The following is a 25199-nucleotide window of genomic DNA, read 5'->3' as shown; positions in this document are numbered from 1 at the left end:
AGGGGGCCAGGTGGGGCATTAACAGGGAAAGGGGGGGCACAAGGAAATACTTTTCTTTCTTATTCTCATTTAAAATGTCTAGCTTTTAAAAAATAATTATCTGAATCTTACAGCAAACGATTGATAGATTGATACATATATATACCATCAGAACAGTGTACATCACTGTCACAACAGTGTTTGTTTTCATTCAAAGGCTTTAAGATTTTTCCTATAATGGTGGGCCGGCCTCTAGTCAAAATGCCCGGGCCAATTTTTTGTCCCAGTCCAGCCCTGTATGCAGCTCATCTGCAGTCTGGTGTTACCTACATCTTCCTATTCAGAAGGCAGAATTTCCGAGTTCTGAGTACAATTGAAAGCACCACGACTGCAGTTTTTGTGTTGGATGTAAAAAGCGCACATGACGCTGTGACGTAGGCTAGAGTCTTGGCAGCAGTCAATGACGGTCCAGGCGTGGGATTTCTCTCGTGGAAATATGCACATTATCTTTTCCTTTCTATTGGTAGGTGGCACAGTGCACTTGTGGCAAGTAAGCAAGTTAGAAGACTGGCAAAGTTATGGAAGCAACACATTAACAAGAGAATTCTGAGTAAAATCAAAGTTACTTTCCCTAGTAACTAGTTACTTTGAAAGTAACGAGTAACTTGAAGTAACTGAGTTACTTTTGATAGAAGTAACTAGTAATGTAACTAAGTTACTAATTTAAAGTAACTTACCCAACACTGCCCATTACTGATGGAAATCTCAAAGTCTAAGAAGGCTAACCTCCCACTTCATATCCTCCCTGGTGAATTTGATGTGTTGGTCCACCGAGTTGATCCATGGTCAACTCCATGAATTGTTGTACATCATGAAATTTGATTTTCACCCAGGTTTTATCCACATACGTGAACCATTGACTTGGTGGTGTTCCAGGGTAGGATAGCAAAGCATTCTTTTCCACTTCTTCCATGTACAATGAGTGAAACTGGGGAGCCCATGGCACACCAATGTTTCTGCCTCTAGTACTGACCCTTGCATGTGAAATAGGTGGAATTAAGACACAGTTCCAAAAGCAAACATACTTGGTCGGGGCTGAGAGTGGTCCTGTTGCTGAGGTTGGGGTCATCAGCGACTGGAACGCAAGTGAAGAGAGATGTAACATTGTACGAGATCATTGTTTTATCTGCCTCCATAATGACATCTCTCACCTTCTCAACAAAATCCAGGTGTTCTGGGTGTGGGTGCGGAGGTTTGCCCTGGTGCAGGTGTGCTGCAGCGGTCAGTGGAAGAATCCACGAGTTTCTCTGTGAATTTCCCATTACGTCGTAGCGCACTCGTGCTTGCTTAGGGGTTTTTTTCGCTGTAAAAAGAAGTTTTCTTCCCACGCTAATGTTTTTGTCACTTTTTATGGAATCAAACTCAAAGTAAGGTCAGTGCTTCCACGCTTTAAACGCTGCACACTCATACTCTCTCCCGCACTCGATATTTGATCCATTGTTGATCTGCACACAGCTGTTGTCACGAACGTCGCACTCGCTTACGTCATTGTCATGAGACATTCTCGGAAAAAAATCCCGGTTTTAGTAACGCAGTAACGCAGCAACGCAGCGTTCCTACGGGAAAGTAACAGTAATCTAATTACAGTTTTTGCAATAGTAATCCCTTACTTTACTCGTTACTTGAAAAAAGTAATCAGATTACAGTAACGCGTTACTGAGATGGGCAGTAACGCGTTAGAAGTAACGTGTTACTGCCCATCTCTGCTGCCCACCAAGGGGTTGAGAACAGAAGCCAGAAATTTTGAAATGTTATAGGTGACCGAGTTTATCATACAGACAATTGGTCTTAAATGTACCAATTGTCTGTATGATAATTGGTACATTTATCATATGTGTATGTATCTTCAGTAAACCATACAGACTTGGTGTTGATTCCCCTGGGTAAAGCCTGTGGTATGAGGTCCGATCAATAGCATTGTCTTGTTCTAACTGCTTCAGACAATCTATCACCCACTTCCTGGGTCTCGTTTCAGGGGCTCATAAGTATTTTTACTTGACAAAAGTTTATAATAATAGTCTTTCTTGTGCACCTACCCTTGTCTGCTGGAAGGATGATAATGTTATTGTAATTACTAAGTGATGTGAGTGCCTTCCTCTCCTCCATGCTGATGTTGGATGCTGGGGGCTTTGCATTGCTGAGACAGGCCGATAGTTGCTGTAGTTGCTCTGCTTCCATGTCTGTAATGATAATGTTTCAAATCACTGTTTCTGTGGCTGTGATCAGTTCCACCAGCACAGACCTTCCCAAAGTGTGGGGCCCGCCCCCTAGGGGGGGGCGCAGAGCCATTGCAGGGGGGGGGGGGTATGAAAAGGGGAAAAAAAAAAAAAAGAAGCAACGCTTGGACACTGCTAGCACGGGGTGCCTCCACAAACGCAAAGCAGGAGATGAAGCATCGCTGAATATGTTTCCAAACCAACTTCATTCTAAGCCAAAGACTAGAAAATATGGTGAAGCAAATCTTCCCTTTGGTTTCACCTGCACAAGTGCCAAATCACGGACAAACAGGATCCCACATTCTTGATTTTTAGTTCACAAACACTTGTTGTAATGACTAACTACTCCTGACATTTCTAGATGTTAGGTGTTTATACAGTGAAGTTACAGTGGGATACAAATAATATCAGGCTGATCCTGCCACGATTTGTTCCCCCGGTTCAAATCACGAACAAACAGTATCCCACAGTTGTTTATGTTTTTAAACCCATTTAGCAAAAATGTATTGATAGCTATGTTGAATATTATTACACAGGAAAAAACCAACTACATGTAAAATAATTATACCATGAGGCCTCTGCCTTTCTAAATGGAGGGACAGTAACTGCGTGTGTGTGTGTGTAAGCATGTAAAACCTGAAGATAGAGACAAAATAGAAATATCCAAAATAAGACAGAATATGCAATTCATCTCATGTAAACAATAACGTGGCGCACAGCATGACGTGAAAAAAGGCACATACGAACTCTGTATTCCTCGTCCACTCGTAAATGCAAAAAAGGAGTTTTAAAAAATCTCTGTGTGTTTGTGCACGTGCGCATGGGGGGGGACATTTTTCTTGTAAAACAAAGGGGGGCCTAGCAAAAAAAGTTTGGGATCCACTGCACTAGCAGGATTTGGCTCGGCGTCGAAGTGGCGTCGTTTTTCTCTGCTTGGGTGACTGGTTTGTCAAACAAATTTTTAACCCACTTGTCCCCATCCTCGGTGTGGCATCCTCCTCTCTCGTCTGGCCGCTTTGGACACTCTCCCTATATCACTGTGGTTTCTGACGCACAACAATTAAGTCAAGCTTCCTTTGTTACTGGGTCTTAGACTTTTCATGCTGTTATAGACGAGCCTTCTCAGTGAATTCAAACACCTTTTTAAGAGTATTTTCATCTAGAAGCATGGTAAGTCCCTGTTAGATCTGCTGCTTAGATTTTAGACTGTATCACAACAATTTGCATATTAATGATCAAGAAACTGACCTCATAGCCCATTGTTCATTCAGTGGGCTAGTTTCAGTCTTTGTGGAAATGTACTGTTTACTTGCTAGGTGATTGAGTAGGCGTCAAGACACACTGTTAAATGTTTGCTGAATTTTACTTTCTTTGTTTTATTTAATTAAATACTAAATGAGCACCATGCAGGGGACCAGCCATACATAACAAATAGAAACCACTGTGAAATAATAGCAAAAGCTAAGACTGACAGAGATTACATTCCCTGTTCTGTACATCACTGAGACACTAATTTATCGATTATCAGTGGTCTTGAAATATTGCTGGTTTTGTAGGACATAAGTTAGTTGGGGTTTGGTAAGAATGTTAGACCATCTATGAGACAGTTCTTTTGCCATAATGTCTGGCCAGAAAATTTGGGATCAAAAGTTAGGTTTAGGCTGGTTCCCGATTCAGATCACTGCCGTCTTACAACTCTAATCTCCTGCTCACCTTAGTGGGTTCAAATAATACAGAAGAACATTATATTACTTATGTGTAATTATTTCCTCTTAATCCACACACAGTGAAAGTACAGGTGGATAGCAAATTACAGTAGCAAGGGAACAGTTTTTTTTAAATAAATATTGTAGAGACCAATGAAACCAAAAAGATTAGCTGAAAACACAGTGTATCAAAGCATTTAAGTTGAATCTTCTCTTTCCTCTCTTCCCCCTCATCAACATTCCATGTTTGGATGAAGACTATCTTAACTACAGTGGGGCAAAAAAGTATTTAGTCAGCCACCGATTGTGCAAGTTCCCCCACTTAAAATGATGACAGAGGTCAGTAATTTGCACCAGAGGTACACTTCAACTGTGAGAGACAGAATGTGAAAAAAAAAAATCCATGAATCCACATGGTAGGATTTGTAAAGAATTTATTCGTAAATCAGGGTGGAAAATAAGTATTTGGTCACCTCAAACAAGGAAAATCTCTGGCTCTCACAGACCTGTAACGTCTCCTGTAAGAAGCTTTTCTGTCCCCCACTCGTTACCTGTATGGATGGCACCTGTTTGAACTCATCATCTGTATAAAAGACACCTGTCCACAGCCTCAAACAGTCAGACTCCAAACTCCGCCTTGGCCAAGACCAAAGAGCTTTCGAAGGACACCAGGAAAAGTATTGTAGACCTGCACCAGACTGGGAAGAGTGAATCTACAATATGCAAGCAGCTTGGTGTGAAAAAATCAACTGTGGGAGCAATCATCAGAAAATGGAAGACATACAAGACCACTGATAATCTCCCTCGATCTGGGGCTCCACGCAAGATCTCATCCCGTGGGGTCAAAATGATCATGAGAATGGTGAGCAAAGATCCCAGAACCACACGGGGGCACCTGGTGCATGACCTGCAGAGAGCTGGGACCAAAGTAACAAAGGTCACCATCAGTAACACACTACAACGGCAGGGAATCAAATCCCGCAGTGCCAGACGTGTACCGCTGCTGAAGCCAGTGCATGTCCAGGCCCATCTGAAGTTTGCCAGAGAGCACATGGATGATACAGCAGAGGATTGGGAGAATGTCATGTGGTCAGATGAAACCAAAGTAGAACTTTTTGGTATAAACTCAACTCGTCGTGTTTGGAGGAAGAAGAATACTGAGTTGCATCCCAAGAACACCATACCTACTGTGAAGCATGGGGGTGGAAACATCATGCTATGGGGCTGTTTTTCTGCCAAGGGGACAGGACGACTGATCCGTGTTAAGGACAGAATGAATGGGGCCATGTATCGTGAGATTTTGAGCCAAAACCTCCTTCCATCAGTGAGAACTTTGAAGATGAAACAAGGCTGGGTCTTCCAACATGACAATGATCCAAAACACACCGCCCGGGCAACAAAGGAGTGGCTCCGTAAGAAGCATTTGAAAGTCCTGGAGTGGCCTAGCCAGTCTCCAGACCTCAACCCCATAGAAAATCTGTGGCAGGAGTTGAAAGTCCGTGTTGCTCGGCGACAGCCCCAAAACATCACTGCTCTCGAGAAGATCTGCATGGAGGAATGGGCCAAAATACCAGCTACTGTGTGTGCAAACCTGGTAAAGACCTATAGTAAACGTTTGACCTCTGTTATTGCCAACAAAGGTTATGTTACAAAGTATTGAGTTGTATTTTTGTTATTGACCAAATACTTATTTTCCACCCTGATTTACGAATAAATTCTTTACAAATCCTACCATGTGGATTCATGGATTTTTTTTTTCACATTCTGTCTCTCACAGTTGAAGTGTACCTCTGGTGCAAATTACTGACCTCTGTCATCATTTTAAGTGGGGGAACTTGCACAATCGGTGGCTGACTAAATACTTTTTTGCCCCACTGTATCTCTTTTTGCAATACACTATCTGCCTCACAATCTGTTTTGTCTGCCTTTGCCCTTGGCCCCAGTGGCCTGTGTGTGTAGCGTCTTCCCTCTAGCTGTGTTATGTACCTGAAAGTCAAGAACGAAATAAGGGTTTCCACTTACCATGCATACCTTTGCATCAACACTTGCCCACATTTCAAAAGGCAACAGGTCTGTGTGGAGGATTTTCTCAACAGCTCGTCCTTATCTGTTCTTCATCTGAACAGGGTGTCAAGGCCACCATTACAACTATCATCGTGTTCATCTCTCCAGCCTCTTTTGTGGCTTGGAATGTCCCCTTAATTTTAGTGGTTTTCACAAGTGAGGAGACAATGGCACAGATCTTTCTTCTTGCTTCTTGCTCTTAGGGACTGTGTAAACATTCCTGGCATTGACCATGAAACTTGAATTTCAAAAATTAAATTAAGGACAAAAACTTCCTGTCACTTTTATTTTGTTTGGATTCATACATTACGTTTCACCTGTAAATTTAAGGCACACATCCTGGTATAAAACTAAACATAGTGGTATTTACTGACTGTTTTGGTCTGTGTGATGAAACAAGCTTCGATCATGACTCCCCCAAATGATCTGAATAGAAAGCATTGAAACTGCTAAGCCATCTAAGCAATCTCCAAAAATTAAAATAAATTAAATATCGGGGGAAAAGTCACTTTACAATTATATGGTAATTGTATATGCTAAATGGTGACAGTCTTTCTATGCTCTTTGACTGCTCTTGTGCTTTAAGAATTTTCACTCTGTCTTTTGTTCTCTGAATTTGCTTCACTGCAATCTATCATCCATCTGCATCCGCACAGACTAAAGCTGTTCAAACATCTGCAACTGTGGGTGACAGGTGAGAATTCTGATTCTTGTTCACCTGAGCAACATCATGGAAACCAAGCAGATAGCGATTGTATCTGAACAGAAGAGTATGTCTGAAGTCAGCCAAGCAGAAACAAACAGGGCCCCTTCTGTTAACCCAGTAAGGTTTCTTTGCTGTGGCTTGTCTGACGTGCAGACAATGCAGGCAACAGCAGGTTAGGACTGTGGCTTTGATGGAGCAATACACTGAATATCATTTTAAGATTATGTTACAGCCATCATCATTTTACTGAATCTGGTTAATAAACACAACAGAACCTACACAACACAAGCTGGAAAAAGTGATCTTTTAAACAACATTGTCCTTTGTGTAAAATGGTACAGCTTATTATTAAACTAAAATGGCTGGTAGACACGAAATGTTAGCAAGAAACAGCTTGTTTCTGCCCAGTCAGTCCCGTAAAACCCAGGAGCCTAGAGCTGAATACTAATTTATTGTGGAGGCGTCTGCTGTGTTGTTTTTCCTAATCACTCTTTATTGGGATCGCCTGCTGTTCATTATAACTTTTAACTCACCCCAGATTTGGAGTGGATCTGCTGAAAGGTCAAAGCAGTGCCTTTAGCCTTTTAAGATAAGCTGACTCGCTAGATTGTTGTAGGGGAGAGAAAAAGTTTCCAGATGGTGATAGATGGTGTTATACACAGAAGAAAATGCATCAAAGGTTGTACTAAAATATTGCAGAATCTCTCTTTCTTGACCATATATAGATGATCTCATTAAAACCCATCACTCAGCGCCCACTAGTGTCTCTGAGAAACACACAAAAGGTCCTCTGACATAGTTCCCTTGATGCCATCCCTTGACAAAAACAATCCTTATCCACAGATTTCATTTTATGATCAGCAGTTTCACTGTTTTGACGTAACCTAATTTACACTGCTGTACAAAGTTAAAACTCAGCAACTAGCCAGTGGATTATACTGTATAGTTTAAAAAAGTTAGCTGAAAACACAGTGTGTACTTCTAAACATCGTGTTTAGAAGTAGTGAAGACCAAACAGAATTAAAAGCAAAGAGTATATTAAAGCCATTCTCAACTTTCTAGAAAGGTCACTCAAAAAAGACTGACAACATTATTTATACATTTTTGGTTGGAAAGCCAGTCCAACCAGTGTCCACAGTTGTAGTGTGAACACAGCGTACCTGTTTGGATTATCCCCAGTGGCCCAAAATTGCTAATTCAGATTCTCCAAAAAGAGCTGAAAGTCTCTGAACAATGTTTTGCTTTTCAAACAGTTAATAAAGTTTAACATAACTTAAATGGGCCAAAAGCTGAACTAAGGCAGCTCTCAGCATTGCTGACATTTCTCTTCTATCAGCTAATCATGGGTTCTCTCCACTGAGACACAGTTGCTTTGTAGACTCCATCTGGTTCACCATCAACTCACTCTGGAATGTGTGAGACAATAACAGAGCTGGGGTGGGAGCTCATATGGGTAATCCACTTCAGATCTCATTCTGCTCACACAATGAAATCATCCACTACATTGCTGTTGTATACAGGTAAAAGCACTCTAAAAGGTTACAGTTTTTACATGTGTTGGAAGTGTTTATTTAGTATTAAAATGTGGTTGTAGTTCGCACTTGGCACAAAAAGTTGCAGCTCCCTGACAGAATTTAGCCTGCCACTCTTGATGAAACACAGAATACATTTTACAAGATCTGACATTTGCCCTGATTTTCCTTGCTTTTTGTTCATGGAAAAAATAAGAATAATGTTTTTCAGGAGAAAATGAAATAGCTTGGCGGCCTATATGGCACATGACCTCTAGGTAGGCATTTCCATTTGTAGGGTATGAGTACATTATGCCATGTTAATCCTTCCAAAGCATTATTTCCCATCAAACGATTGAAAAGTCACCTAATTTATAAGACTGAACACCTGTGCTATTGAGGTTTTGGTTAGACAAACTTAAAGTCAGCAAACTGCCTAACAAACTTCCACTTGGAAAACATAAGCTATGACTTGGTTGGACTGGGACGCCAGTATCTTCATTTTCATTTTCAGTGCCTGCAGCGCTCCAGGCTACTGCACTAGTGTTCATCGAATGGTAGTTATTTTAACTTAGTCATCTATATTTTCTTGGTCAGACTCCTGAACTATGTTCAAAGATAAAAACAACTTTCTAAACTGAACATTAAAGTATTTAATATCTGACTTCTCAGTGCCTTGTTGCAGTATAGATTATAAAGCCTGGTTAGATTTTAGGGGAAGAAGCACTAAGTAAAAAAAAAAAATACTGCATCTCAAATGCATTTATCATCATAATTAATAGCTGTGTCTGATAGCTCCTAAGCATAATGCAGTTGCAGAGACTCATGAAAACAATGAGACTCATGAAAACTTAGCAATTGCACATAATGTCCATTTAATGTGGCGAGACTGTTCTTTTTTGTAACCATTTATTATTTGTTTCAGACTATCAAATGAGGTGTTGCTTGAAAACTATCCCACCACATAGTAAAAGTGACTTTTGATGAGCTCAGTTCCTAAAACATTCTAAGAACTTGAGGTCACATCCTGTTTCTGAACCTTATATTCATCTCTTTGTAATAGCACGACTAAGTAATTGTACCTCTTTCAATGCTGAACATTAAGTTTGTGAATTGTGTTATTTAGGAAACTGAATACATTTGATTTTTATCATGGACTGATGATTCATAAATCATTTCTATTCTAGTAACACGTGCAGACATGCTAAATGAACTCTCCTGCACAATCTTTGCTCTGGATGCTTAAATCTATCAGCTTTTTTTCTAACAAGAAAAATAATTTGTCTACACACTACTCTGTTGACTGGTGTGTATGTGCATGCGAATACAATAATAATAATAATAATAATAATAATAATAATAATAATAATAATAATAATAATAATAATAATAATAATAATAATAATAATAATGGATTGCATTTATGTAGCGCTTTTCAAGACACTTAAAACACTTTACAATCCCACTATTCATTTACTCTCGCATTCACACACTGGTGGAGGCAAGCTGCACTTGTAGCCACAGCTGCCCTGGGGCAGACTGACAGAAGCGAGGCTGCCATATCGCGCCATCAGCCCCTCTGGCCAACACCAGTAGGCGGTAGGTGAAGTATACTTTGTATACTTAAAGTTACAGAATGTGAGGGCCTTTCACAGCACCTCCAGTCTTTCCTAACATCTCTGGCCCAGGTCATTGACTTACAGCAGGTTTCTTTACATAGCACAATTGGATCATATGGAGAGATTTAGGTCAGCACCAGATAGAGACTGCTGTATCACCTGGGAGCAAACAAACACCTTAAATGAGTCTCATATTTAGAAAAACGGTTTTTAAAAAACCCACTCCTATTTCTGTCAAGGTTACATTGAGGCTAAATTTATTCTTTTAAGATTTTTCAGCTTAGATACCTAAACATTTCTTTCTGGGATTTATGAGGGAACTATTAGCTTGCAAAGCTGCAACCTCTATTCAATTCGAATGCCTTCTACCAACTTGTATGACATTTCTGCTTTTAATTCAGGTCCTGGTGACAGTGAAAGCAGGAAAAATCTTCATCCCCAACCTAACTTAACTGAGAGTAAGTGAATAATGTTTGAAGAACGCTACATCACAAAAAATTTGATTGCACAAGCACATTACATGACAGTGCATCACCATGTGTCATGGATAATGGATTTATGGATAAGTTTAATGGCTTTTATATTTGGCAAATGAACAATTGCATGGTACAGTTAAGACCTTCTGCCTGCATCAGCACAGTCCTCACTTTTCTGTCAAACTCACAGCAACAATTTTACAAATAAACATATCAACTATTAGCCAGGTGCCTGGGTTTTTTTTCTTGCCTTTCTATAAGAGTGTTTTCAAGGTTCAGCCTCTTTTGGTTAGTCTAAGGTTACCCTACAAAAATAACTTTATAACATTAGAATGTTTTATTTTCTAATTAACCAGGCTGCCAAGTCCCACCTCATTTAGATGTCACAACACTAGTGCACATTTTTCATAGAACTTTGAGCGCCTGCTAAAATGCAACGCTATTTCAATACCCTACTAGCTTGTTTTCTGAAAAAGGACACAGCCCTTTTCTATAATGGTCTTAATACAGAGATAAGAAATGTAAATGTAAAAATCATGTATTAATTTCAGAAACCTATCAGCAATTTGATGAAGCCAGATGTAACTGTCAGTGTAACACACTCACCATCTAAAATGTTTTTTGCAAGAATGCTGGCAACTTCAATACTTCAGAGTTTGAATGTGAGAATGTTAGACTGGAAGCATTTAAATAGAAAACCATCAAAAAGTGCTTGTATGAATAGGTGTGAATGAGACGAGTTGTATCAAGCACTTTGAGTGCTCAAGAAGAGTAAGTAGAAATGGGTTGTATAAGAACCAGTCCTTTTATGTTTATCCCAGAATCCCAACAGTAGATGTTGCATGTGCATAAACATATTGCAACCAGACAGTCTCAGAACATTTTGATCGTATATTGTTGTTTCTGTAAGTGAAACACGGCACTTCAAAACCATTACTTACTTTTTTAGTTTACCTACAAAAGTCCTTCAAGTTATCAAATCCTCATTAGCTGTAGTTATACAGCTGAAAATACTGGTATTCATCAGTTTTTCTGTCGTCTTCGTGCCCTCATCTTGCTAGTCTCACTTGCATGTGATTTAACAGGGTTGAGCATTAACTTAAGATATAATTATTAATTATTCTTTGGGAGGGGGGGTAATTTTTTCGAGTTTTAGTTCATCTTTAAAGATGAGTACTACAAACATAATTTTTGTAGTTGTGGCTAACACACACGGGGGTTAAGGGCCGCTCCTGGATGTTTCTTGGTAAAACGTTGCTCTGGGAGCTGCAAAGAGAGAAGGACCTGCCTCCTCAGCGTGTGGATTCAGTCCTCAGAGCGCTGACAGCTTGGAAACGCGGCTCAGTCACAGGATGGAGAACATCTGCAGTGGAGCAGCTGTTACACGCTGCGAGTTAGCTCTGGAAGTCCAGCGCGTCTTCTGACAAAAACTACGCAACCGGAAGAATGACTAAAGCTGTGCTGCGACAAACCTCAGCATGGGCTTGTGTGTCTATCACGGTATGAACGTTTTCGCCCGCGGTAAAAGGAAAAAAGCAGCTACGCCAGATGTGTTTGTTTTCTGGGACCTTTCCTCAAATCCTGGAGCTCTCAGAGGATTGTTGGCGTGGAGAGAAAGACTGAACCCGATTTCCAAGTGTTGCCGTTCCCCCTGAACATGTGCAAAACGCCGCCGCCCGCATACACAGCGTTATGGGCCAACAGTTAACGCCGACTTGAATCTAAATCTGCCTGAAACATGTTTATCTTGTGGGTACCGTTAAGTTTATTCTTCGGTTGTATTATTTCGCAGACCTGGAGCGTTCAGATGTCGTGGGAAAACTGGAACGCTGAGCTGCACAACCAAGGGAATGAGTTTGGGAAATCGAGCTCTCAGCCACATATCATTTTTATCCTGGTGGATGATCAAGGCTTCCGGGATGTCGGGTACCACGGCTCGGAGATCAAAACCCCGACCTTGGACCGGTTGGCAGCAGAGGGAGTCAAACTGGAGAATTACTACGTCCAACCTCTCTGCAGCCCGTCCAGGAGCCAGCTCATGACGGGAAGGTAGAGTGCATTATAGAGACTGTTCTCTGCTCTGTCCCGGTTGTAGTAACCATGCGTCGTGGAGTTTAGAGGAGAAACTATTGGCGTCTGGGAAGCTCAAGGACGTGTTTGGTCAGAAATAAATACACTAGAGGAAACGATCTCCAGGCTCATGTGCTGTCCGTGCCCTCATACAGATCTGTCACGCGAAAAGTGCACTGAAAAAGTGCTTTGTTTTGAGTGAGCGGTGATAAATACATATACACATTATACTATATTTATTGTTATAATCTTTATTGTTTTTATTACATTCTTGCTGTAGCTGGGGATCAATATAACTACTTATCTGCAGTGTAGCTTTATTTTATAATATTACAGTGTCATATTCGTATCTTAAAATCTGAAAAATAATAACTGACTAAAGCTTAAACATTGTGTGGGGTACAAAGTCCATTATTATAGTGCATTAGAAGCATATATCAGCATAAGAGAAACACCTAGAGTACATTATATAAAAAATTAAAGTACCTTAAAGTACCTTAAAGTACATTAAAGTTGTACCCCAAAACAATTACTGAAGTTACATTCATGCACTGGTCATATACATGCTCTTATCCAATCTATGCCTATGGCAAGATTACTCAAGTACTGTAGTCTAGAGACAAATCATCTTTCAGGAGGAATTAGGCCACCTGACCACCCCTTTCTGGGAACAGCATTTTCCCATTCTACATTTTTCTTAACTTTAAAGTGAAGTAAGTCGCTTCCAAGTACAAGATTACAGTAAGAGTAAAAAAAAATTATGCCATAAATCTTTTATTTCCAAACATTTTTAAATTTACAAAGAAGACACAAGGCAGGAAATTAAGCATCAGGAAATTAATCAAACTTTGAAGAGCTTTGAAGATTAAAAGGATATGGCAAACAATTACGTAGTTTGATGCTTTCTTTGAATTGTAACAATTTCATTACTACTCAACTATAACACTTTTTCAGACTTTCCACCTAAACATTGATTTGCAGATCTAACTATTGCTGTCTTTGAAGGCCCTGTTGGGCCCAAACCAAAAGAGCTAACAAAAGAGTTTATACAATGTTTTGCATCACATTGATGGGTGTCCAAGACAATAATGAGAAAACTGTAGCACCCCTGGCTGCTGCCCACTGCTCTGATCACCAAGTGGAGCCGCGACCTTAGGATCCATCTAGGTGTAGATTCAGTTATGGTTCCATGCTTCTGATAATGAGCAGGTGGTCACAGAGAGATTAGATTAGATTAGATGAAACTTTATTAATCCCTCGGGTGGATTCCTCCGGGAAATTCAGTTTCCAGTAGCAAAGCACCGAAAGAAGTTGCATGTTACAGATACATTAAGGGGAATGAGAGTAAGGATATAAGCATAAATACACCATATATACACATATATAGATACAGAATATACAATATGGATAAATAGGATTGCTCATTTGAGTGAGTATATTGCACAGCGATTATTGCACAGTCAAATATAAGAAAAAAGACAAAACAAAAAACAAAAGTCAAATATTGCAAATATTGCACAGTGTAGAAAAGTACCTACAACTCAGTTGTTCCCGCCCTCCCTTGTCCCCCTGTTTCTCCTCCCTCTCCCCTCCAGTGAGGAGTTAAACAGTTTGATGGCGAGATAAGCATGATGAGGTTGAATATGGGTGAAAGAAAAGCATCTCTTCCTGTGTTGAGACTAAAACATTACATGTCTGTGTAAACTGGATATTCACAAAAGCTCAGAAAACAAAATTGTCTCAAGTCTCACTGGCATACTTGGAGAGACTTGTCATGACAAATTTAAGTCACTAAAGGACTGAATCCAAAACATAAGACCTTCTTAAGCTCCTGACTGAGTTTTTACAGGTTGTTTAGACTGGTTACCTTGGCTACCAGCTGCATCTGAACCATCTTCTTGTTCACCATACTCACATTATACACTATCAGTCAAAAGTTTGGGCAACCATTTAATGGTTTTTCCTTATTTTTATGACTATTTACATTGTAGATTCTCACTGAAGGCATCAAAACTATGAATGAACACATATAGAATTATAAAGTAAACAGAAAAGTTAAAAATTACTCAAAACATTTTTTAGATTTTAGATTGTTCAAGAGAGCCACCCCTTTGATTACTGCTTTGCTCACTCTTGGCATTCTCTCAATGAGCTTCATGAGGTCGTCACCTGAAATGGTTTTCCAGCAGTCTTGAAGGAGTTCCTAGATATGCTGAGCACTTGTTGGCCCTTTTGCCTTCACTTTGCGGTCCATCTCATCCAAAACCATCTCAATTGGGTTTAGGTCAGGTGACTGTGGAGGCCAGGCCATCTGGCGCAGCTCTCCATCACTCTCCTTCTCGGTCAAATAGGCCTTATACAGCCTGGAGGTGTGTTTGGGGTCATTGTCCTGCTGAAAAATGAATGATGGTCCAGCAAAGAACCGCCACACCACCACACCTCCTGCTCCATGCTTCACAGTGGAAACCATGAATGCAGTGACCATTCGTTCACCTTTTCTGCGCCACACAAAGATATGGCAGGTGGAACCAATAATGTCCATTGTGTTTTTTGGCTCAAACAAATCTCTTCTGCTTGATGCTTTTCCTTAGTTGTGGTTTCTTAGCAGCTGTTTGACCATAAAGGTCTGATTCACACAGTCTCCTCTGAACATGTAGAGATGTGTTTGCTACTGGAACTCTGTGTGGCATTTATCTTGGCTCTAACCTGCGGTGCAGTTAACTTGCGATTTCTGAGGCTGGTGACTCAGATGAATTTATCTTCAGCAGAAGAGGTGACTCTTGGTTTTCCTTTCCCTTTCCCTTTTTGATGGTTTTTGTGACTGCACTTGGGGACACATTCAAAGTTTTAGCAATTTTCCTCACTGACTGACCTTCAGTTCTTAAAGTAATGATGGACAGCTGTTTCTCTTTACTTAGCTGATTGCTTCTTGCCTTTTGAATTCTAACAGTTGTCGAGAGCTGTTTAGAAACCTGACTTCTGCATGACACAAGAAGCTAACACTAGCTTACACTAGCTGCAGAGGTGGCCGAGTACATTGAATAGATTTGAAGAAAGCAGGGAACAATCCACATCACTGTAAAATGCTGTCCGTCTTGTCAGCCAAGGAGGAAAGTTTAATGGATCATGGCACTGATGTTATAATGCCAATGGATGATCTGTAGGTAGAGATTGCAAGTATTCAGGGATACCACGACCATAGTCTTGCATGGCAAGCTTGCACCAGTAGATTAATTCAGAAGGCGTGCAAATCTACGAGTGTACAGGGTAGTGATGCAAGTTCAAGTTCACTCAGGTCATCAGACAAACAATCAGTTATGTTGCTGATAGAAAAACAAGTTAGCGGCATGAATTCTGGTCTCAGTATAAAACAGTTATTCATAACAGTGATGTACTGTGTAAATGGGAGAAGCTATCTGACTGGAACATTAACAAGAGCGCCAACAGAACCTCTTCAGAACCAATAAACAAAATTCAGTACCCCAGTGAAAAAGTCGCCCTAAGGGCATACATAGAGCTACACACAGCAAATGGAGTTTATCACACTGGATATATTGTGCAAGTACAAACATGAAAGAGAATATTATCCAGAACATTCTGTGACTGCTCACAAAGAGGAAGCAAGAAAACTGGCATAGTGTTATGTCTGCCTTAACACATAGTGAAATTCTGCAGAGTTGAGTGTTTCACCTCCTGACATCATCAATTAGTTTGCGATCAAAAAGAAGTACATTTGAGTACTGATAGTAGCAGAACAAATGCTTTGGTGTCATTGCTTGCCAGATGGAGGCAGCCAAAAACGCATAGTTCATGAGAGCATAGTGAAAGAGCTAATGCTATCATTGCTGAGGCACAACTTCGGATCATCCGCTCATGTGGGAGTGTCACTGGAAAATGTGGTGAATACACAGCAAAGAGTTGAAAAGGACAGAGCAGCTTGTTGGTTTCACAATAAAAGGCACTGAACTCTTATTATCAATAGGAGTGAATTATTAATGGCAAGTAGTGTGTTGCAAGGTTGAGAAAATAACAAAATCACTAATAGCTGTTGAAAGCAGTTTAGGATGTACATTGCTTGGACCACTTTCAGCATCAAGTGTCACTGAGACAACTGGCAAACAGCCTGACTGTGAAATACTACATGCCACATTATGAGATAAATTAAGAGTGGTGTTTGATGCATCATTCTGATGTTTTAGGAGCATTACAATACAATATAAAGTATTCTGATTACCGCCCATTTAAACGGTAACTGTAACAGAATACAGTTACTCATATTTTGTATTTTAAATCCATAATGCCGGTACATATATTCCGCTACTCCCCAACACTGGATTCCAGTGACAGTGCTGCTGCCTCAACATTGTGACTCAATTACAAAGTTTCACAAATCCAGAGCTGTGGTCACACTGTGCTAGCAAAAGCAATCCTGCTGAGCTAAACACCACATGACAGTGTTCAGAACCTTATTCAAAGTAAGCTGTGGTGGAATACATGTTTCACTGATGAAGTTAAAAAGGATTGATGTGTTCAAGATGAGGTGAACTCTGAGCTAAGATCTACCTTGTAGGCTACAGTATAGCTTACCAGCACTGAATGAGCTGAACCACAGCTAGACCTAGAGAAGTACAGAAGGTTAAAAACAGTACTGAGAATAACTATGGGTTAAAAGGCTCATGGTCAATTCCCACTGTAGTCAAACAATAAAGGGAGCACTAATTCCAGAGTAGCTCACCATGGCAGATGTTTTTTAGAGGAAAGTTACCCAAGAACATAATTTCAGCAAAGGAAATCTTAAACCTGAAATACGAGCAAGATGTCAAGAGAGACTCAACAATCAAAGATTTGAAGCCATTATTAGATAAACACAGATAGTGGGAGACAGGCTGCAGTATCCTGATTTTAGTTTGAGCTAGTGGTACTGCCTACCAGTAATAGATACTCTCAGCTTCTTATTCAGTAGTGTATTGTGTGATGGGGTCAGAGATACTCTTTTGCAAGTGAGGGAGATGTACTGGTTGTTAAGGGGCAGATGGTTAGTGTCATGTTGTTAGAGTTGCAGGTGAATGAAGGTGAAACTAGCATAGCAAGTCACATCTCCATTACCGAGCGACAATGCCAAAACGTTTGCTTGAGCAGACCAAGTTTTATGATTTAAGTTTTTGGAAGTCAATTAAAGAATCAGAGATTACAAGATTTTTCAGTGATAACAGGATCACCTAGAAATTTATTGTCATGCATGCTGCTTTGTGGGGCTGCTTGTGGGAAAGACTTTTGGGGTCTATAAAACAAGTCTAAAGAGGGTCCTACGGAGGGCTTCACTAAACTTTGAGGAGTTAAATGGTAAATGGTATTTGTATAGCGCTTTACTAGTCCCTAAGGACCCCAAAGGGTTTTACACATCCAGTCATCCACACACATTCACACACACTGGTGATGGCAAGCCACAGCCACCCTGGGGCGCACTGACAGAGGCGAGGCTGCCGGACACTGGCGCCACCGGGCCTTCTGACCACCACCAGTAGGCAATGGGTGAAGTGTCTTGCCCAAGGAACAAGGCGAACTCCCAACTCTTAAGCCATGATCGCCCCTGATAGGATAGGATCCCCTGAGTTCGCTGATAGGAGGAAAGGCAGTTTTAAATCCCAGACCTCTGTTCTTTGTATACAGTGAAGCGTCAGAGCTCCAGTTACTTATACCCTCTCATTTCCTGGTTGGTGGGAGACTAATTTCTCTTCTGCCATCTCAGGTGACCAGCAAAAGCCAGGAGGACATGGGTCCAAGATGGGGGTGGAACTGCTGGTGGAAAAACTTCTTGATGGATGTAAAATCTAGTCACAAGTATGAAACTCCTACGCCTACTCTGGTGAATATAGGAGATGTTGTCCTAATTGGACAAGATAACCTACCCAGGCAAACTTGTAAAAAGGGCAGGATAATGGAGTTGTTTCTAGGGAAAGATGGGTGCATTTATTGATTTAATGTTCACATTTCTACAGAAAGTGTGCCGTCCCTTGGGCTGTATCGCTGGATTAAAAACATTCTGCCAAGGTTGACAGAATGTTTTTAATCCAACAAAACTGCCCAAGGGACTGCCAGCCATCACAGCTTTGCTCAAGTTAATCAAACAAAGGAAGTTAAATGATAACTGGGGATCGACTGGTCTGGAGCAAATATACAGCGTATGGGCAATATTAAAACATCGTCAGTGCCACAAGTTAACACTTTCAGTATGTGACTGTTATCTATGATAGTGCATGGTACAAGTGCATGGAACGACTCAGCAATGTTAGTTCCAAGAGTAATCTAAGATACACAACATAAAATCCAAGCCAAGGGAGCAATAGAACTGCAGAGATAGCAAGGAAATTAACAAAGAAGCTGCTATAAGGAAGAGCAAAGTAAGATGAACTACTCGAGGCTGACTTTGATTAAATGCAGATCATTAGGCTGAGGCTTCTTATTTGAGCCATGTTTGATGAGAAAGTTGTGCAGAAACACTAGGAAAAGCTCCCAGTTTGGGCAGCTAGTCTGTCCGGGAACCTCCTCAACCTCAGTGGTTGAAGGAGTCACCAATTCACTTGCCATGTGGGACCTTAGCGATTGTCAGGGCTCTGTGATTCAAGTTTAATGACGTGTATGATTTGCTGGCGTTTTGGCTTAGTGGTTGTGTAAATAAACCAGAGAGATAGCATGATTATAGCTGTGTTTGAAAGCAGAACTTGCATTTTCCTGGGCAAATACAACAGCTGTCTGTACATGATAAGAACTGGAAGTGAGCCACTCTTTGCTGGAAATATTTTTCTGGCTATGTGAGGCTTGAGTCCAGGCTAGATAAAAGAGCCAGCCCCCAAAGCTTTAGATCCTCGGCTTATGCCCTGCTGGTCTCAAGAGAGCAGTAGTTACTGCAGTCATTATTTAAGTCCTTATAAACACTAAAGACCTAGAAATGTCCTTCAGGTGCTCCAAAACCTATAAAGTCAAATCATATTCACCCTCGTGTATGTCAAAAAGAAACAACACAGACATACTTTGAAAGTCTTTACCTCTGTAGCATTTTCCATCAAGACCTCAAGCTGGTTTTACTGATTTGTGGAGCGAGCCCAGGCTGCTCTTAGCATGACATGCCAATTACACGGCTGTAACCTTTTGGTATGTGAACACCATCAAACCTGCAGGAGCTGCTTTGGGGCTCTTTAGGGTCAAGTCTTAACGCACATGTATATGTCTAAATGCATTTGACATTGTTGTTTTGTAGTTTTCTCTTTTGTTCTATCGGGACTGATTCAAAAGGCAGAAGGAGAAGAGTAATCTTTATTTAAATAGAATTAAAAGAGATTGAAGATAATTTAGAGTATTAGATCCAAGTTCTCAGTTAGTTTTTAACAATATATATATATATATATATATATATATATATATATATATACATGTATATATATATATACATGTATATATTTAAATAAAGATTACTCTTCTCCTTCTGCCTTTTGAATATATATACATGTATGTATACATACATGTGTATATATATATATATATATATATATATATATATATATATATATATATATATATATATATATATATATATATATATACATACATGTATATATATATGAAAGAAATACCACTGTACTTTGGGGAAATACCACATATCAATCAATATATTCCTATATTTTCTCAATACAATGGCAGTAGGAAACATGGTTTTAATCAAACTTCAATAGCACTGTCAATATGCTATTTAAGAGCATAATGACAGTGCTATTATTATTGTTATTATTTTTTTTGACCTTCAGATTAATTTGTGACAATATATTTTATTTATTAGGCAGCAAAATGAATTCACATTTTATACCCAAATTTAAACTGGTACACTGGACTTCTCTGAGATGTCAGAAAGTATAACACTCAACCACAAATTTTTCTGTTTATTAATGCAAGTAACTGTATTTTGGCATCTAAGCAGTAAATCTGAAAAGTCACAGATAACAAAAATTACAAGGACTGTTTAAGGCAGTGGTTGCATAAATCATACCTTATGCAGTCAGCTGAACACTGAATGTAGCTGGGTTACAGTTACAGTGCTTCACCTGCCTAGACCACCAATTGACAAGAAAGTCGACCCATTGCCATATTATACAATAAGGTCTGGTATGGTCTCGTTTTAAATCCACCTCAAAGACTTGCAATGCCTAGAAACATCAGATTCAGATATGGGCCTTACTATTATCCTGTAAAGTTTGAAATTTCAAAAGTCATGGGAACCAGCTTTGGATATGAGTCAAAAATATTTTCTATGTTATAAAGATTGCATTTGCAGTCCCCAGTAGTTTTGGAAAAGGGCCAAAAACACATTTTGAATTAGCAAAGCACAGTGTAAGGCCAAAAGCATAATTCTGCCAGCTGCAGCTGGCACTGAAACACTGGTGATGAGGTAGGTTAGGATTTCCCAGGAACAAGTTAGCAGAGATGGTGAGAAATAATCATACAAATATTCTCCACTTAAGCAAAATCCTTAGCATCTGAAGAGTATTTACTTCAGCTGTTGGCTCCATGAAACTGTATAACAGCTATAATCCCATCAATTCATCACACATGTGCTCAGCCTAGAAAGCTCTGTGCTTATGATCAAATGGCTGAAAGGTTACACCCATATGCAATGCAATATGCACAACTTTTTGTTTAATGATAAAATGAAAAGATCAGACAAATTTGAAAAGCAGTTCTACATAATACACAGAATGCTGTGTCGCAAGTTAAATGGTGTTAGATACAAAGTCAGTTTTTCATTGTACATCTGATTTAACATTTCTCTTTAGAACCACACCAGTTTTGCATGTAGGTCATGTAATAGTTTGTGTTCCAGTTGTGCTATAGCCAGCCAGAAGTACATTTTTATACGAAAAGGTCTGGTATTTTATGCTTGCAGGGAAGTACCATTTTTTCGTCCAACCATATCCCAGAAATCCCTTCATCCCAATCAATTTGCTACAAATATTCACTTGGACTGGTAGAGTAGTGCAGTGGTTTGTACTGTCACCTCTTCAAATCCACTTCCAGTTCCGTCACAATTAATATGATTGTGAGTTCCGTCACAATCATATTAAAGACATGTTATGGTTAGTTGCATGTTGCTTGTTAAGGTTAATTGTGACGCTACGGCCAAATGAACAGAATCGCTTTTGGAGATTTACTTACCTGGATGATTGAGCATGCATCAAGACATCTACAGTAGTGAAAGCCTAGCGATCTGAACAGACTATAATAGTGAACAGTGTACGCACTATGACAGAGACTATGCTATGCCAGTGTCCTAAAACTATAGCAGTAACCAGTGTGAGCATACGGTGAATGATTAGAATAAATGACAGTCATGATTGTGGTCATTGGGAGGGATAGGGGGGAGGAGCAGTGTAGACGGGTTAAGTTGAGTGTGAATGGAAAGGTTCAGTGGGGACTGAGTTCAGTAGGGTGACAGCAGTTGGGAAGAAGCTGTTCCTAATCCTGCTGGTTTTAGTCTGTGAGGTCCTGTAGCGCCTTCTAGAGGGGAGGAGCTGGAAGACTTCATTGGCAGGATGAGAGGAATCCCTGAGAATGATGCGTGCTCGGCATAGACATCTCTTCTTGTAGACATCCTCAATGGCAGGAAAGTGGAGTCACTGTGATGTGTTAGGCAGTTTTCACCACCTGCCGGAGTGCTTTGTGGTCAGCGACAGAGCAATTACCATACCAGACTGTGACATGCTCTCAATGCTCTCTATCGCACAGCGGTAGACATTACCCAGTATGTCAGTTGTTCTTCTTCAATGTCCTCAAGAAGAAGAGGCACCGATGGGTCTTCTTGACCAGGCTGGAGGTGTTAGTTGACCAGGACAGATTCTTAGAGATCTGGGGGTTCTGAAGAACTTGAAGCTGGGAACCTATTCAACAGCTCTGCTATTTATGTACCTGAGAAGAGAAGTACAAACTTACTGAAACTACATAGCAATAATAAGTGATTACTATTTAAGCCATTGTCTGCTGAGTGTACATTATTGAAGTATACTGGAATGAAGCAATTATGAAGCAAACTGCTTTCATTTAAGGTGGAGTGTAGCATACTAAGGGAATTCAGATATAATAATTTATAGGACATATTACAATAACACTTTGTGTTTTCACTTATTTTTTAAGTATATAAAGAAAGTGTTTATGTCACTTTGGAAACTTATGTCAAGCCTCCTCTGTTGTGATGTTTTCAATTGTTGAGTAACTGATTGTGTGGAGGCATATGACTGGGACATTCTTGGAAGTTCTGCACGTGGAAAATCTGTGTTTTGAGTTAGAACTCATAAACGATTCTATAAAACTCCTGCAGGTCCAAGTTTTTGCAAAGTAGCATTAAAAGTCAAATAAATCACCCATCTAAAAAAAATGAATTCCCTTGCACACCAAAATTAGGAGTTTATATTTGCATTTAGTATAGTATCTGTTCTTCATTTATCAGATGAAGTACAGGGTGACCTGCTGCCAAGTTGGCTGCAGGTCACCCTTTGCTACAAATCATAGTTTACTGTCTGGTCTTTGGTCTGTTATTTTTGCCTCCCATTACCCATCAACTTCTTTTCACTGGACTTCTCAACATTACCCTGCCCTTGCAGGCCTATAAGCCCTCTTCTGCTTTGGATAATAACATATTGGTGTAAAATTTTCAGTACAGAGATCCTCTCTGTGAAAAGTCACCCTATTGGGGTGTGTAGGGCTACTGTATATATGTATATATGACAATTTATCTCTTTTTTCTTTTTTCCTTTAGATATCAGATCCACACAGGCCTTCAGCATTCTGTCATCCGAGCTGCTCAGCCCAACTGCCTACCCCTGGAAAATATCACTCTGCCCCAGAAGCTAAAGAACGCAGGCTACTCCACCCACATGGTAGGGAAGTGGCACCTGGGCTTCTACAAACGTGGATGCCTTCCTACCCAGCGTGGCTTTGACACGTTCTTTGGCTCCCTGCTAGGAAGTGGGGACTACTACAGTCATTACAAATGCCAAGGCCCTAGCATGTGTGGCTATGATCTGTATGAAGGGGAAGAAGCAGCTTGGGAACAGGACCGCGGCTTGTACTCCACTGTGATGTTTACACAAAAGGCTGTCAGTATTTTAGCAAATCACAACCCTCGTAAGCAACCTTTGTTTCTGTACTTGGCTTACCAGGCGGTTCATTCCCCACTGCAAGTTCCTGCTCGCTACCTCGAGCGATACAAGGGCATCCCAAACCCGTACCGTCGTAAATATGCTGCCATGGTTTCCTGCCTGGATGAAGCCATTCATAACCTCACATTAGCACTAAAACACTATGGTTATTATGACAACACAGTTATAGTGTACTCTTCTGACAATGGGGGCCAGCCTTTAGCAGGAGGAAGTAACTGGCCCTTGAGGGGTAGTAAGGCCACATACTGGGAAGGGGGGATCAAGGCAGTGGGCTTTGTTCACAGTCCCTTGTTAATGAACAAAGGAACAAAATGTCGATCTTTGATCCATATTACTGACTGGTTCCCTACACTGGTAACCCTAGGTGAGGGAACTTTAGATGAAGATCTGAATCTGGATGGGTATGACGTCTGGGAAACTATTAGTGAAGGCCGCCCATCACCTCGTCATGACATTCTCCATAATATTGACCCAATTTACATCAAAGCCAAAAATGGATCGTGGAAGGCTGGGTACGGCCTATGGAACACAGCTATTCAGGCTGCACTCCGAGTTGGCCACTGGAAGCTACTAACAGGTGTGCCTGGTTACAGTGACTGGGTGCCCCCACAAACTTTTTTGAATCAGCGGCTAACCACTCGCTTGCATAATGAACGTGTCCGCTGGGACCGAGGTAAGTCCATCTGGCTGTTCAACATTACAGCGGACCCCTATGAGAGAGTGGACTTGTCTCAGCGCTACCCGCATATAGTAAAGAAGATGCTAATGCGGCTAGCTCAGTACAACAAGACTGCTGTGCCGGTGTGCTACCCAACTAAAGACCTGCGTTCTAATCCTCAGTACAACGGTGGGGTGTGGGGACCCTGGCACAAAGACATGAGGGAGCAGCAGGAAGAGGATGAGATGTATAATAACTTGTTCACCAACCATCTCGGTAAAAAAAGATGGGAAAAAAAATCAAAGAACACAAAGTTGAGAAGAGAGTAGAAGAGTAGCACATTACATACCACGTTTGTGAATGCCTTAAGTTATATTTACTCAGGGATTAATGCTTACTCTTACAGGATTGTGCTGTCAGACATTCTAATTCCAGGTAGTTTTAACTTGACTCCAGAAAATACTGTATGAACAAAATGCAGATGGACATTTTCAGAGTTCCTCGAGAGAACAATTAAAAGATCAGTTGTTCAAACACTACTGCTATGCCCAGACAAAACCAAGACCTCATGTAAGTGACAAGGGCATTTAAAGAATGTTTATTTTTCTAGATTCTGTTGCATGCTTGACCTGTTGTCAGATTTTTCTTATAGATTGACGTTTCACTTAGAGTAGAAAACAAATTTCACTAGACAGTTGCCATATATGTTTGGTGACAGACAAATAAAATAAAACATAGTTCTATTGTGTTGTTGATTGTAGCACTAAGGTACTGTGGAAACAGATGTGCAAGTAGATGTGTGTTGTTTTTTATAAGCATAGCCAGTGTGAACTTTAAGATAATAGCATTTGTTCCCTTATTCTTAGATGATATCTGGTTGAGCACAAACCAAACTGAATGTGAGACAAATAAACAAAATAAAAGCCCTAG

At 40.4% G+C, this 25199-nt stretch overlaps 1 protein-coding gene across 1 annotated transcript; it reads left to right on the top strand.

The window, feature by feature from the left end:
* The first annotated feature begins 11283 nt into the window (after positions 1–11283).
* Positions 11284–25199, top strand: arsj (arylsulfatase family, member J). Its single transcript, XM_082520248.1, has 2 exons — positions 11284–12386; positions 23209–25199. Exons 1-2 carry the CDS (start codon positions 12076–12078, stop codon positions 24596–24598), a joined length of 1701 nt encoding a protein of 566 aa, XP_082376374.1. The 5' UTR covers positions 11284–12075; the 3' UTR covers positions 24599–25199.

The sequence above is a fragment of the Aulonocara stuartgranti genome (genome assembly GCF_965226115.1).
Source record: "Aulonocara stuartgranti genome assembly, chromosome: 3".
Taxonomy (NCBI): domain Eukaryota; kingdom Metazoa; phylum Chordata; class Actinopteri; order Cichliformes; family Cichlidae; genus Aulonocara; species Aulonocara stuartgranti.
The sequence above is the reverse complement of the archived record's forward strand: the minus strand, read 5'-3'. Positions and strand labels throughout refer to the sequence as shown.

Coding starts and splice junctions, on each gene's coding strand:
- arsj (XM_082520248.1), top strand. CDS start 12,076: ATGTTTATCTTGTGGGTACCGTTAAGTTTATTCTTCGGTTGTATTATT. Junction 12,387..23,208: donor AGCCAGCTCATGACGGGAAG/GTAGAGTGCATT, acceptor TTTTTCCTTTAG/ATATCAGATCCACACAGGCC.